At 49.8% G+C, this 15,664-nt stretch overlaps 1 protein-coding gene across 1 annotated transcript in view; it reads right to left on the reverse strand.

Moving 5' to 3' along the window:
• The window catches only part of MAP2K6 (mitogen-activated protein kinase kinase 6), a 51,298-nt gene that overhangs the window by 18,418 nt on the left and 17,216 nt on the right, over positions 1-15,664 (reverse strand). Inside the window, exons 2-8 of the mRNA XM_014259459.2 lie at positions 8,404-8,470; positions 7,509-7,557; positions 4,879-4,992; positions 3,451-3,570; positions 2,771-2,887; positions 2,248-2,299; positions 277-404 (exon numbers count right to left, since the gene is read on the reverse strand). Of these exons, the coding sequence (XP_014114934.1) occupies positions 277-404; positions 2,248-2,299; positions 2,771-2,887; positions 3,451-3,570; positions 4,879-4,992; positions 7,509-7,557; positions 8,404-8,470 (647 nt within the window). The remainder of the gene's footprint in view (positions 1-276; positions 405-2,247; positions 2,300-2,770; positions 2,888-3,450; positions 3,571-4,878; positions 4,993-7,508; positions 7,558-8,403; positions 8,471-15,664) is intronic.

The raw sequence follows: 15,664 nt of genomic DNA on the forward strand, positions 1-15,664 counted from the left end.
ACTGCCATCCCCACAAACGGGGACAAACGGCAAACAGGGAAGAGGGAGCAATTCCAGAGCCTTCCCAAGGTCACAGGCAGGTGAGAAGGCAGAGGAAGCCGTGCCCAGGAGATGAGATCTGAGCCATGAGATCCGTCTCCCCTCCCAAAGGGATTGTGTCCCTTAACTTCAGGGCCACGTCTTCCCAAACGAATCCCTGGGATAGATGCCGGAGGCTGATCCTTCCCCCCGGCCTCATGTTCCTTTGGCTGCTCCCCAGGCAGCTTCTCAACTTACAGCCATGTAGGGTTTGCATCCTGCATCCATGGTTTTAGCAACAGAGTCAACGAGGTAACCGCTAATCCCAAAATCGCACATTTTCACCTGCCCCTGCGTATTGATCAACACGTTAGAGGGCTTTACATCTGCAAGAAGGAACACAGACCACAGTCACTGTCACGAGGGGGTGGCTGGGCCAAGCCACAAGCAGCCTCAGAGGGTTCTATCAGCAGAGGGCAGCCAAGGAGCCCAGCAGAGCCCAGCGCTCCGGGTGTGCCAAAAACCCGCTGGCCGCGGCTGTGGCGCGTTCAGGTGACAGCCTCATGGGCCTGTCATGTGTCCTGCTGCTGTCCCTTCACTCACACACTCCCCTCTCCCAGCTGGGGGAGCAGGAGGTGACTCTGCACATCCCACTGCTCAGGGAATGCTCAGGGAATGCTCAGGGAATGCTCAGGGACACCAGGAGCGAGCAGCTCCGCAGGGCTGCGGGCCATTCCGTGGGGTGTCTGCTCTGGCAGGGCCCCGTGGGTCTGGAATCATGCCAGCACAAGGAAAAACCCATGGGGGAAGGATGTGGGGCTGCAGGGGAAGGAGGGAGCAGCAAACTGAGACAAGGATCAGAGGTTCAGAAATGACCTCTGATTTTAAGGATACGAAGCCCGACTGCAGCGTGAGCAGCAGCAGGAGAGTGGGAGCTCCACACCCCATGGAAATCAGGCCAGAGTCTCATCTACCTATTGCTGCCAGATTTATCCCTTCCCATCGTGGCTTTACAAATCCCTGGTGTGCTCTTCATGCTCGTGAGGGCAGAGACAATCCCCAGCAGAAAAGGAAATGAAGGCATCCAGAGGTGCCAAGTAGTGATACCCAGGAGAGCATGGAGGTGTTCTCCAATTGCTCTGTGAGGCTGATCCCAGATGGAATTTCAGCACAGGTGACCCTGCTCTCTCTGGGATGATCCAAAGGGAGCAATCCTTTCCCTGCTGTCACCCAGAAGTAACAGGTCACTTCCTGAAGATCCTCTGTCTCCACGTGATAAAGAATTAAATAAAAGAGCTGAAACACCCTTTGAAGGATGCCAGAAGCTGCGGTTGAGTCCTGCTTATTAGAACTGTGGGTTTACAGCTCGTTAACATCTGCTCTCTAATCAGCATTCTGCAATCAAAAACCTCAGGTATCCAGAATCCTCACCATCTGTTACTGCACTGAAATAAGACCATTTTCAGTGGAAATCAAACAAGTGCACACAGAAACTCAGCAGCCCAGAAGGGCTTTCCACCTCCTTTCAGTGATACAGGAGGCAGAAACTCAACCCCCAGCCACAGAAGAATACAGCCAGTGCCACTGCCTGTTCCAGCTGAACTCTGCTGCTCACACACTCCAGGGAGGGCTCTTTCCTCCTCATGACAAATTGAAAATTACCCTTTAAAAAATAAAGGTGTCAAGCAGCAACTGCAAATTTGTTTCTGAGTTTGTTCACAGCAGCTTTGAGATGCTCCAGAGGGGAAAAAGTCAGAAGGGTTTAAGGAGGGGAATTTATGATTTCATTTGAGGCTGGTTTAGGTGTCAGACTGCTGTGCTCAGGGAGGCTCATGGGGGGGTGAGGATGGCTGGAGCAGTGCAGGAGGATGAGGATGGCAGCGAGATCCCTCTCACTGCACATCAGCACAGAGCCGTGGAGCAGCGGGACAAAGCCTGCTCCAAAAGCTTTCCAAGGTCAGGGGAAAGGCCTGGCTCAATTTCAGCCTGGGTTTAGGGGAAAGCAGCCCCAGGGAAACAGCCCTTCCTCCGGCAGCCCTTTCTCCCCCACTTCAGGGAAACACTGGGAGCAGCAGGCAGATTTCAAGGAGCAAACTGCAGCCATCTCCTCTGCCTGGGTTTTGCCACAAGTCATGAGATGCTGGGGAGAATTTCTGCTGTCAAAGGCCCACTTTATCTCGGGTATTTTGGGAGCCCTTGCCAGGCTGAGAGCCCTTGCCTGGCACTCACCTCGGTGGATCACGGAGAGCTTACTGTGGAGATGTTCTAGTGCTTTTACAATCTGAAACGACAAATCCGGAGTCAGTCACAGCTGGCAGCACCCAGGAGGAGGAAATGATACCTGGCTTCACCCCCAGAGCTGCCTGGAGGTAGCAGGAAAAACACGTCCCCCATGAGTGCTGCACCCTGTCAGCAACCCAAGGTGTTGGTGGGTACCCAGGGACCTTCCTGGGGGCTCCAGGACCCCGGTGAGAAGGGAAAGGAGCTGCACGAGCCTCCCCACATCTCACACTGGGCCATCTCTCCATCACGTGTATGGATGGGCACATTTATGCCTTATAAATATAAATATTTATGGCTTATAAATAACATCACTTCAGAGCAGACATGTGAGGCCAGCTGTGGGAAGGGCCCCATGGGCTGGCACATGGACCACCCTCCTCCTGCACATACAGCAGGAGCTTGGCTCAGGAAGGACCTGGCTTAGAAGAGAAACCCCTTTGCCTCCCCTCCTCACCCTGCTGCTACTCACAGAGACTGCGATTTTCCCCAGGATGTCCTCGGGAATCGTCAGGCCTTTGTCAATGACATGTTTGTAGAATTTGTCCAGTGAGGTATCCATCAGCTCCATGCAAATCCACACGTCTCCCTGGAGAGTAAAGCAAGCAGACAGCCACATATTGGAACAAAGCATCTCTTCTTTTTTCCCTTCCCCTTCCCTTCCCCTTCCCTTCCCCTCCCTGGCCTCGTTGGCCCCTCCCTGTTTTTTAACACCCATTCAGCAAAGCTGTCCTGGCCTTTCCTTTCCCTGCTCTGGAATTCAGTGCTGATCACATTCCCTACCATTTAGGGCCTCCTCTTCCCAAAGCAGAGCCAGAGTGATTTAGGAGAAATCCAGAAAGTTATCAGGAGCTGAGGCTCCCGATGCCCAGCCAGGAGAAGTTCAGCTCTGCAGAGCTGTGCTTAAAGCTCTCCAATAAATCCTGCTTTCCAGAGCTTTCCCCACTCTTCCCCCACATGGAGGGAACCAAGCCAGGCAGTTGTAACACCACAGGACCAGGCTGTGGGCTGGTGGCCGTCCCACACTCACAGCCACAGCAAGTGACACATCCTTAGGCCAGCACCGAGCCAATCTCCGTGTCCAGGTGCAGATTAAACCCCTGGCACTTGGAGGAAGTGCAGGAGTGGGAACTCAGTCCCAAGAAGCCTCACCTCTCGGAAAAGCGCCCCGTAAAAGGTGACGGTGAAGGGACAATCCACCGTCCTCATGGAGATATCCAGATCCATCAACAACCTCTTCTGCTCCTGGCTGTTCACCGTGGCTCGGATCCGCTGGAAGGCACAGCGTGTCAGGGCTGGCTGCCCCAGGGCCCTGGCACTTCACCCAGACCCTTCCAGCACCCTTCTGTCACCACCTGTGTCACAGGCACGTCCCCAGCCCAGCACCCACGGCAGGAGCACCCAGGGGTCCTCCCAGCACTGCTGGTTTGGTTCTTTCCCATCAACACCACTCCTTATGCAAGAGCCAAAAGAAAGAAGTGGCTTGGGAGAGGAGAGGGGAGCAGGAAATCGAATTCCAGGCTGGTGGAAAGCTGGGACTTTGGGAGTCCAGTGGACATGTGTTACATCAGCAGGTTTTGGGCACGAGGAGAGCTCCAGCCCCCTCCACTGGGCTCCCATGGCTTTGGAAATGGGGCGGTTCCCAGGAAGAGACGTCCTTGAGGTGAAACACCTGGAGACCCCGGGCTGGCTAACACCACAGCAGGGCACACACAGGTCACACACATCCTCCAGGCCACACGAGGCCAGCTACAGAATTAAACTGCTCAGCATCACAGAGAGCCTGAATGCTCCTGCCGTGCCCAGCTGAGATCCCCCATCGCCCCCAGAGAGGTCTTTGGCACTTTGGTGAACACCAAAGCAAACAAAAAGACCAAATGCAGAGCACAGAGGCCCTGGGACCAGACAGTACCCAGAGCAAAATCCTCCTCACAACTGATGAGCAAAGAGTTTGCTCAGAGCTTCCAGAGCTTCTCTTACTCTGAAAGGAAGCTAAAATTCAGCCAGGCAAAAACTGGTCCTTCCCAAACTACAATTTTTCCCATGACCATTTCCCTAATCTCCAAATTTATGAGCCTAAGCTGTTGTTATGAAAACTTTTCGTGATAATATCTACAAGCCTGCCATGAGTCAAGATCCCACTGCAGCAGGCAAAACGTGAAAATCCCAACAAAAACTCCCTGTTCCAAGGAGACTGAAAAAGTCCCAGATGAAGAAGAGTCTCTTGTACAATTAGATTTATTCTTCTTTATAATTATGAAGTGAATCTGATGGGCTACAGCAGAAAGCAATATGTGAATTTCTATGTCTGTGTGTGTTTAAAAAATGATGGTATAATGAATCCTAGGCAAACAGGAATAGTGTGGATAGAGGTGAGCAGTGTGACGGATGCCCCACAACGCTGGAGCATCCCACTTTTAAAACACCCCCTTTCCACAGTTAAATAACCCAAACCTCCCTCGGGCCCTGCGTGGAAAGAGGATTTCATGAGGAAAGCAGCAAATCTCAGGAAAGGAACAAGGGTGATTCCAAGTGTGCCCAGCACCCCGAAAAGGACAGACCCCCCGAGGCTCACTCTACCTTCACTGCCATGATCTGCCCGCTGGGCATGTGCCGCATCTTCTCCACCACCCCGTACGCACCTCGTCCCAGCTCGGAGATGGGCTCCAGGTCATCGGCCTTCACCTCAAAGTTCTGGGGGACAAAAGCCATGGGTGGCTGCTGGGTGTTTGTTCTGTGCCCCACGTCCCCCCCTGTGGGACGTGGATGTGTTTTGTGGGCCTGAGTCCCAAAATCCCAGTCCCAGCGTGGGGAGGGGTGGGAGGGAGCACGCTGGGGCCATGGGGTCCATCCTCGCTGCCCAGGCTGTGTCCAGGAGCGTCCTGAGCTTCCTCCCGTGGGGTGCTCTGCCCACCCACACCCCAGTGCCATGGAATCATGGATCACAGCATCACAGAGTCCTCTGAGCTGGAATCCTGGAAAGGTTTGTGTGGGAGGAACCCTAAAGATCATCTCATGTCACCCTCCTGCCATGGCAGGGACTTCCCCTGTCCAAGGAAGTGCTCCAAGCCCTGTCCAGCCTGGCCTTGAGCACTCCAGGGATCCAGGGGCAGCCCCAGCTGCTCTGGGCACCCTGTGCCAGGGCCTCTCACCCTCACAGAGAGGAATTTCCTCCTAATATCAATCTAGCCTTGCTCTTTTTCCTTTTGAATCTATTTCCCCTTGTCCTGTCACTCCATGCTCTTGTCTCGTCCCTCCCAGCCACCTTCAGCTGGCAGCACTTTCATTTTTCATTGTTCTCCATCCTCTGAGGGCTGGAATAGGAAACACCACAGCAGCTCCTCCCCAGGAAATCACCTCAAATCTCACTTCATTTTATTTTCCTTCCATCCTCTTCTTCCCTCAAACAATCCAGGTGTTTTAAAGCTTATTTCTCCAGACCTGCAGATTGGCCAAATACTGAATTCACAGCTGAATGTGCCCTGTTTTCAAATCAGGGAGGATTTCCTTTGTCCATCATCATTTTCTCCTACCTTTACACAAGGGATCAATTTGTATGGACCCTGCATCCCTGCCCTTCTCCTTTCTGCCACGATATCATGCAGCCAATGATAATAATAATAATAATAATAATAATAATAATAATAATAATAATAATAATAATAATAATAATTTGATGTTTCAAATCTGCCTCTGCCACTAAACCCAGCCACTCTGTTTGCTGCAAGCACAAGCCCAGCAGTCAGTCCCCCTGCAGTGGGTGAGGATGAGCTGATTCCCAGGGAATAATCCCACACGGCTTTCTGCCGGCGCAGCAGAAAAAACCCTGCAGCCTGCAATGAGCCAGCTGGGGATGCCACAGAGAGCAGGGAGACACTCTGGGAATGTGCACAAGGAGCCCTGACTACACATTTTGGAGCCACAGCAGAGATTTAGGCATCTCTGACTCCTGCTGTTCACCAGGAGCCTCTCCAGAAACGCGCTTGGAGTTGTTTTAGAGTTTAAGCAGAGTTTAGAGGGAGAGCAGGGTGAGTGGCTTTCCCTCGGGGTCAGGGGGAGCGTGGGAATTCTGGTGCCCATCCCAAAGGAACCTGGATCAACAGGTCACAGGTCCCTGGGAAATGCAAGCCAAGGCGTGCCAGTCCCTGAGGCAGCCACGGATCCGTGCCTGGAAAACTCCAGGGCTGAGTGTGGCTCCCTTTGCAGCGTCCAGCCCTGCATGGAGCCCTTCTGGAGCCTTCCCCCACCCCTGGGACTGCAGGGGATGGGTGATTTTCTTGGAGCAGGTATTCCTCTGCCTCCCTGCTGCACCATTCTGCATCTCACAGTGCTTCTCTGCCCTTGCTCCAAGCCAGGGGAAATACAAAATGCAAAATGAAAGGAAAGCCTCCAAAATCGGGCATTTTAAACCACTCTTGGATTAGCATTTCACTGCATAAATCACCTCACCGACACCAAGGCCTATCTTTTGCACCTCATAAATTTATTGTCCAGCTTTAAAGTGCTTTTTTGGAATTCTGCTCTGCCTTTTTCTCCCATCAAAATAACTGTCCTGGGCTTTGTTTTTTTTTCCCCTGATATTTTTTTTCCATCCAGGTGGACTGGTCTCCATGCTGCCAGAAGGATTTGCTTCCAGGGCAGGAACATCTACCCTGAGTTCAACTCCTGAGGAGATGACCATCAATATTAGCAAAGAGAAATATTTTGGGTGAAGGCTTCAAATCAGCAAAGGAACTGCAGAGGAGAGTGAAACAACTCTGTTAGCAACCCACTTGCTTTATCATGGTTATTTCCAGGGGATTAGCTGCACCTTAGGGCAGCGAGGAAGGAATTTCCATGGTGGAAAATATGAAGGGAGCCCACGTGTCATGGGAGGCAAAGGGGGCACGTCCAGCAGGGCAGTGCCAAGCAGCAGCTCCAGCTGGCCACGCTGGGCTGCCACCCACACAGCCCTGGCTGCAGGAGCACAAACACCAGGTGCCACTGGGATATTTATGGCTGGACGTGGCTCACCAGCCCCCAGAGCTCACCACCTCCCAGGATGGATCTTCTCAGCTTTTATTCACCCAGCAACTGCTTTCTCTTTCAGGTGAAATGAGCTGGGTTATTGTAACAGCTGGTATTTCATTATCTGCCTGTTTTGGGGGGTGCTGAAGGGAAGCAATCCCACAAGCAGCCAGCCCAGGATGATCACCTGGTCTCAGTCTTACCTCCTCACCAATAGAGATGCAGGCTTTGGAGTCCAGATCTCTGGGTGGCCTGAAAGAAAAGGGAAAAGATTTGAAATATTCCCTACAAAGATCAATTTTCCCTCAGTGAGTAAATCCAACCCCCAAGTCACCCCCTCACACCTTGAGGCCAGCAGCCCTGAGCACCCTCCTGGCTCTGCAGGATCAACAGATCCACAAAGTCACCCCAAAAAGGGCTCAGGAATTGGATTTCTCACACCCAGCTCGCCCCTGCAGGAACCCAGAGGGACTCACTGTGAAATCAAGGCAGGTGCCAAGCACCAAATCTCTGCCAGCCTGTATGAAAAATGGGCTAAAGGGGCAGGAACATCTAAACCTGCTATAAATCATCACCTCAGTCACACTGCACAGGTTAACAGGCTAAAAACACTCAATCCTCACCCAAGCAAAGAAGGCCAAGCAGGCTGGAGCTGCACAAAGTGCCTTAAAAACAGAGGGATTCCTTCTGCAAGGCTGAGCAGATGGGAAGGGGACGAGTTTTTATGCCTTGACCAAATGCCTGCTCCTCAAACTGGCAGCCCAAGTGCCACACCAGTCAAAACTGGGGGCTCATTCTGGTTTTTATCTTTTCCTGCATCTTTCAGCAGCACAGGAGACACAGATGGGCAGAAGGTGATGGGCCCAGACCCCCTGGAAAATGCAAGGGCTGGGAAATTATCCCAGAATCCCAGAATGTTTTGGATTGGAAAGGACCTTAAAGACCATTTCATTCCACTCCCTCCCACCTTCCACTACCCCAGGGTGCTCCGAGCTCCATCCAGCCCGGCCTTGGACACCTCCAGGCACCAGGCAAGGCTGGAAGGCAGCTGGGCTTCGTGGTTTGCTTTTCATTCTGCCTCAGTGTTTGCAGACTTACGTGGAGCTCGTCTGTGGCTGCTCAAAGGCTTCCTTAGGAATTTTCAGCCCAGGGTTTCTCTTCTTGCCTGCGAAACAAGAAAGAGGCAGAGTTGAAGAAAGGCACTTTTTTGTTGTTGTTATGATTTGTTTGGGGTTAATTTGTAAAACACAGCTTGTCTGTGTTTGCTGACCTTATTTAACAGAAATGCCCGTCCAGGCTGGTGGGGCAGACTCAGGGCACAGAGTTCAAACATAAAGTGCCTTTGTTCAGCAAGGTTTCATTTAAACCTGCGAGCTCTGGCTGCCAACTTGGTCCAGAAAACAGGCAAGAGCTCTGGCAAAGGCAGCCCATGAGAACATGCAAAGGGAGAGGTATTTCTCCTCCTACCCACGTAGGACCCCTTCAAACATTTCTCAGATTTAAAACCACTCCAGATACATAATTTCAAACCCTGGCAGGATGAAACATCTCCTTAAAATTGCATCTCAAAGTGCAGATTCTGATTCTGTTTAGTGGCACATTTCGTCTCCTGGTCATTAAAGTTATGCAAACCCAGCAAAAAATAAAGCAGAATTCCAAGTTTGCAGGCTTCAAAGCCATTTGTTTCTATTCACATGGACCAGCCAAGCTTTTCTGAGCTGGATGCAGCTCAAGATCTGAGGCAGCTCTGCTGCAGCTCTCCTGGAAAGGAGGTCCAAACCAGCAGCCACGAGAGCCAGGCAGAGCAGAGAAACACAAGAACCTTTTTATGACTGCACAGATCCAGCCCCATTTCAGCACGGGGGCTCGAATTCATGGAGAAAAGAAAAAAAAAAAATAGCCTGGAAACATCAGTCATGTCACCAAACCCCAAGGTAAACATCTGGCTGCTGGGCTGGGTAATAAAATCCCTGGTCCATCCACCCCCAAAAAAGGCACAAGCATCTAATTATCTAATTTAGCATTGAGCATTTTTAATCTAACATTTTATATCAATTATTCTTTATTTTAAGCGGGAGTTTTATTCTCTATTCCCAACCCTCTCTCTCAAAGTTCACCTATACATGTCTGAATTTGTTTTCCCTTTTCACACATCAATAGATGCCTGTGCATCCCAGTGCCAGAGGGGTGCTGGATCAAAGGGCAGACAAACCAGAATGGAAAATGACCTTTATGAATCAATTAATCAATTCAGATTAGCAATTTTTTTTAGAGTTTTAGTTTTCTGGATTTATTTGTTGTTGTTGTTGTTGTTGTTTTGTTTGAGGTTGTTTTAAAAGTTTTTTGTTTGGGTTTGGAGTTTTGTTTTGGGTTGGTTTGTTTGTTTTTTTTTAATTTTTAGTGATTTTTTTGTGGGTTTTTTAGTATTTTATTTCCTTGTCTGCTTCAAAAGATGGGATCATGCTCTCTCCTTTTGACAAAATCATTCCAGGATGGGGCAGGCTGCAAGAACACAGCAGACACCTCGTGGGAACAGCATTTATTGGAAACCCCTGTGCACACTCACTGCTGGTATTAGAAATCAACAGAGCTCTGAATGTACATAGGGAAGAAAAATTGGAAAAAAAACCCCAATTCTCTGCTCCCAGGAGCTCCCAAGCTCACACAGGAAAAGCAAAATAAAAGCAGAAAGGTCATGGAGAGCACAAAGAACAGCTCAGAGTTTTCCCAAAGAGCAAAAGCTGGTGTGTAAGGAAGCAAAAACGATTCTAACAACCAGTGGAGGAATTCCTACAGTGAGCAGAGCTGCTCTTTGACCCTTTTCCTTCCAGTTTTTCAGTTTTATCCATTTATTATCTTTCCAGTTGGATGCAGAAGGCGGGAGTGAGGAGCAAGCCCTGCTGTGCTGGATGCTCCAGATTCCCTTTCCTGCCCAAGCTGTGCCAAGTGCACCTCAGACCTGTGGGATGTTAAACAGGGAGAGGTCTTCTGCATGTTGGCACATTATCCAAATAAAGGAATCTCAAAATTGCAGGTCTGCCAGTGCAGGCAAACAAAATCCCTGTTCCTCTGTTGTTTTCCAAGCTGCCATCACAGAGACCTCTCTGCCTCCTGTCTGCATCCTCAAGGAAACGAGACAGGCACAGGAAAAGCATCTTCAAACTGATTTTGCACGTGGAAAAACACAAAAATCCATCAAATTGCCTATGGAGGAACTGCTGCTTTTAGGGCTGAACTAAATCAGCCCTTCACTTTGCTGCAATCACACAGGCACAACCAAAATCAAACAAGAAACAGGCACAGATTCGCTCTGTTATTCCCTTTTTTTCATTTTATCCTTCGTGGATTTGCTTGCACCACCCCATGTGCTGTCCCTGAACCTGCTCTGAGAGGGAGAAAATGAGAAAATGAACCTACTGGAGATGATCTGAACTGGACCCAGAACAGGTTCAATCTTATCGTGGTTCACAAGCGGTGTCAGCAGAACCAGGGAGCAAAACACCAAACCCAAATAAACATTAAAAGCCTTTCCTCCCTGGGAAATAAAATCTGCACTTTGGGGAGTTTATTTTCCTTGTCTCTTCTTCACAGAACACAATATTTTGAAATTTTGCCATTTTTCTGAAGCACAATCTGTCCGTGCCTTCGAGCTGCCAAGGCACAGGCAGAATTTAACATTCTTTGGGGTTTTCTTTTCAAGAAAGCAGAAAGCAACAACAGGAGCTTGAATAATGGATTTCATGATGGCACCAGGAGGAGGGATGGGAAGTGGGAATTGCCATGGCCAGGACTTGCACTAGCAGCACCCAAAGGTGCTGATGTGCTGACTCTATGATTATTTCATGAATCCTGGGCTGAAATCAGGCGATTTCATGGCTTTTAACCGGATCAGGGCAAATTTCCGAGCTCCTTTTGTTCCAACATGCAAAGCACTTTATCCAAGCCTCTGGGGCCGATGTCTGTGCGTGGTGTGCAGGAAGGATCAGCAATCCTGAGCATGGCATGCTCTGAGAGCAGAAATGAGAAGCAGAGCCACTCCAGCAGGCTGCAGGAACCAGGATCCCCCTCCACCCCAATCCCCAGCTCCAGAACTCAACAGTCCAGCTCACACACGACTGACTTTCTCCCCAAACACAAACTTGAAAGGCTTTTTTTATTTTTTTTTTTAAAGGAAAAGAATAATTGGAAGTCTCCAGATCAGTTCTGTTCAACAGGAACTGCCAAGCAAGTGTCTCGCTGTCAAAATAAAATCCCCCAGTTTGCCACAGCAGACGTCGGCTTGGGGAGATGATGCCGTATTAAAATCATCTGCACAGGAGCTCCAAATGTGGGGGCAGTTTAATAACACACAAAATTGGATGGTACCTGCTCCATCCACCAGAAAAACCAGTATTTTCCACGGTGTTTTTATGAATCATTACTATTTTTAGCTTTGTTTCCTGGAGAAAACCACGGCGTGTTTATCTGCCGGTCTGTGTCGCTTGCGGCAAGTGCAAAGCCACGGGCCCCTTCCAGCCCCATCTGACAGGGAAACTGAGCTTTGGGAGATTGCAAATCTGAGAAAAGCAGGTGATTCAATAAAGGAGTCCCCAGCTCAGGGACTGAAACACAGCAGCCACCCATGGCAGGCTGCCTCAGACACCAAAATCACAGCACAAGGCTCCATCCTGAGGCACAAACCACCAGTTTTGTGGTGGCACAAAAACCCAGCAGAGGGTTTTTACTGCAATCCCTTGGGATCTGCAGTAAGGAAAGGCCCAGTGAACCACCACACGCAGCACAAAGTCTAAATGTGGCTCCTCCTGCAGAAGGCTCTGCTGGTGGCTCAGCAGATGGGATCGTACATCTGCTCCCCAGCACCCAAAAAGACGTGAATTTTCTGTGTAAACAACCCCTGGAGCCTTGCTGCTCCCTGAACCTTCGAGCTAAAGCTCATTTGAGAGCTCTCCCTGCAATCTGGCACACAGAGAAATCCACAAGCATTTGACTCAAAAAACTAGTTTTAAGAATAATTGAGGGGGAAAAAAACCGAGCCTGGTTTGGAGTGATGCTGGGAGACATGTCCAGAAGCCAGCTTTGATAAGCAAAACGTGCAGGGTATTTGTGACATTAAGCAGAAGCTTAAATCTGCTTTCTTTTGGCCAAAAAAATGACCCACAGTGAATACTGAACCGAGTGGTGCTGAAGAAGGTGCCACCTGTACAAAGCCTTTCCTGCAAGTGCACTGCTCAAGGCAGCGGTTCCACCTCAGGATGAGAGGAAACAGCCTCAAATTGTGCCTGGGGAAGTTTAGATTAGAAATTAGGAGGAATTTCTTCACCAAAAGGGTGGTCAGGCATTGGAAGAGGCTGCCCAGGGCAGTGGTGGGATCACCATTCCTGAAGTGCTCGAGGTGTGACAAGTGGGGACACGGTGGTGGGCTTGGAAGTGCTGGGTTTGCATCCCATGAGCTTGGAGAGCTCTTCCATCCTTGATGACTCGCTGATTTTCTGGTTCTAATGCCAGCAGCTGGCTGCAGCATCACTTGAACCTGCCCCAGCACCGACCCCGACTGCTCCTGCAGAGCCTGGACCAGCCCAGCCAGCCCCGAGAAACAAACGAAGCCTGAGAGCAAAACTGGAACAGGAAAAAGAAACCCTGACTTAATGAAAGCACATTAAATACTTCCCTGTGAAGATCTTAAACCCAATTCCTGAGGGAGAGGAGAAAAACACACTTCCAAGGGGCTCGTTAAGCTCTTCCCACCAGCACTGACAGAGCCCAGGGATGGATGTTGTTAACTCCCAGCAATTAGGGCATTGTTAAATATCAATATTGAAAAGGAAACTTCAGCGTTTCACTGTGAAAAGAAAAGAGAATAACAAAGAAAGGGAAGACAGAGGAATTTGCTGCCCACATGGGCTGTAACAGAAAATCAACTTCTGAAGGAAAATCCCATTCCCCACTCTCCAGACTTTTCACTGCAGTCAAAAACTTTTTATGATATAATCCAAAATAAATGGTTCCTTGCCACAAAAAGCTCCTATTTCCTTCAAAGGATATTAACTAGTTCTGTCTTCACCACAATTTATTATTAAAAATATGTCCAATGGCCATGTAGCAACATTTCCTTCCAAACAACACTCTCAAGCATATAACTCACTGGTAAAATTTCACGGGCAGGAAACGCTTCTTTCTCCCATTTCTTTAGGAGATAAAAGTGGCTCATTTACGATTCCTATCTCTCCCAAGGATTTTTTGGTCTGATTTCTTGGAAGGTTTTGAAAGCAAAATGATCTGGTTTTCCCCTATCAGCTGTACTGTGTGTGATCAAACCCCCACCCCTATAAGGAGGGCAGGATGGGAATGTTTGCTGGGTTGCCATGGAAGAAGAAGAGTGAATTTTGGCAGCTCACGAGCAGCTCCCAAGGCTCCACGACCAATGTCTGGCCTGATCCTGCAGTGCCACTTTGCAGAGGGAGAGGACCCATGGCCATGGTTTAGGTGCAAAACTCCCAACCCAGATGTTTCTGGCCAAACCAAGGAATTAAGATTATTTCTTTTGTGTCCCAGCCACCCTGGAGATGCCCAGCAGGAGCGAGCTCTTCATGCGAGTGCAAAGGGCATCTTTTATCCACAGCTCAGCCCACATTTCAGCAACAATGGTGGGTTTGATGCTGTCAAAGAGAACTTCAAGCCTTGCAGGATATCTGGAAATATCCAAATCTCTGAGAGATTCCCTCATTAACCCTCCTGGACACAAACACTGGGATATCTCAAAGCTGCTGGCGGCACCCGGAGCAGAGCAGGGTCACCTGGTGCAACTGCTGCTGTAGGTGTAGGTATCAATACAACCTTGTATTGAAAAATATTTTGACAGAATGACCAAAAATAATCAAAGAAGTGAAAAAAAAATAAATCTTTTTAACAAGTATTACAAATCATCTCACAGGTTCATGATTTATACTTGCAAATTCTTAGGGCTGTTACACAAACCATCTCGGCACGGTCTGGGGATGGATTTGTCCATCTCCTTCCCTCCTGCCCCAGCAGCAGCTCGTCACCACTGCCCAGTGCTCAAGGTTTTAAGGTTTTAAAGCTGTCCAGGTCTCTGCCCCAAGGCATCCCACCCATGGGGACATCCCAGCATGGCAGGAGAGGAGTGGGAAGGCTGGGAGCATTCCTGGTGTCCCCACAGTCAAACACTGCCCACTCCAGACTAAACAACAGCCACGAGCAGAGTCTGGGGCTCCCTGCCCAGCTGTAAAATTCAAATACACAGAGATAACAAAGTGTATTCTCAATGAGTGGGCCTGAGGAGAAGCCGTGCTGCTGGAGCCGTACCCAGACTCCCTCTGGCTCTGCTCCAGCTGAAATGGAAATCAAGCCCTCAAAGAAAACACAGATGGGGGCACATTCCTCAAGTAGCCACTACTGGTGGGTTTTGGAGTCCAAAACCCTGGTGGCCACATCCACACGTGTCCCCTCATGTGGCATCTCCACAGCCATGACCACTGTGGTTCCTGCACCACCACCTCCCTCCCACGGGCTGCAACCATTTGAAATTGAAGTCTTTTGGAATCTGCCATTTGGGCAGTCCAGGTGTGGAACCAGGCTATGGATTTTGGATTGAAATGCCTGTGGGATGGAACTGCGGGTGACAGGGGTTTGGTGACTGTGGCAGGGAGGCACGAGCGAAGTTCTCTCACCACTTCTGCCCCCGTGGTTGGGTTGTCTGCCTTGGTAACACCCTGGGAAAGGTGCCCAAATCCCCTTAGTGCCAGGGACAGGGTGGGTGAGAGGCTGAGCTGTGCCCACCATCCAGTTTGTAAATGCAGTTTTAGCCAATCCCTAATCTCATGTAAGCACCAATGATGTGGAAAAGTGGATCTGAAAACCTGGTTTACAACCTCTCATTAAGCACAAAAAGATTTTAATACGCAAGAGATGTTTATAGGCTGTAGAAGTTTCAACCAAAGGCCAAGGGATGGGATGAGGTGCATTTGGGCTTCATTTTTCACCCTGAAACCTGAGGGAGCTGCTCTCTCCTCAGCCCCACCAGTAAGTGGCCAAGTGCCACTGGCTGCTCTTCCATCACTGCCAGGAGCAGCTGGATCTGCTGGCAGCAAAAGGAGATGTTCCAGGGATGATGGTGTGTCCTCTGTGCAGGACAGGGACATTTCCCACACATCCTTTATCTGTGTCTTGCCTCATGGCAGTTTCCAACAACTCCTTGGAAACAGCAAACTTGAAATGTGTTTCCTTAACAACATTTCTGGGCTGCCTGGGGAATGGAGCTGAGCCTGCCACGGTCCTGGGGCCGAGGTGGCTCCCAGCTCCAGGCTTTCCTCCTCTGCTTTGGATGCCATGGAGCTGCTGG

The sequence above is a fragment of the Pseudopodoces humilis genome, chromosome 21, assembly GCF_049639895.1.
Source record: "Pseudopodoces humilis isolate 2021_Gansu_Grassland_sample_001 chromosome 21, ASM4963989v1, whole genome shotgun sequence".
In the NCBI taxonomy this organism is placed as follows: Eukaryota; Metazoa; Chordata; class Aves; order Passeriformes; family Paridae; genus Pseudopodoces; species Pseudopodoces humilis.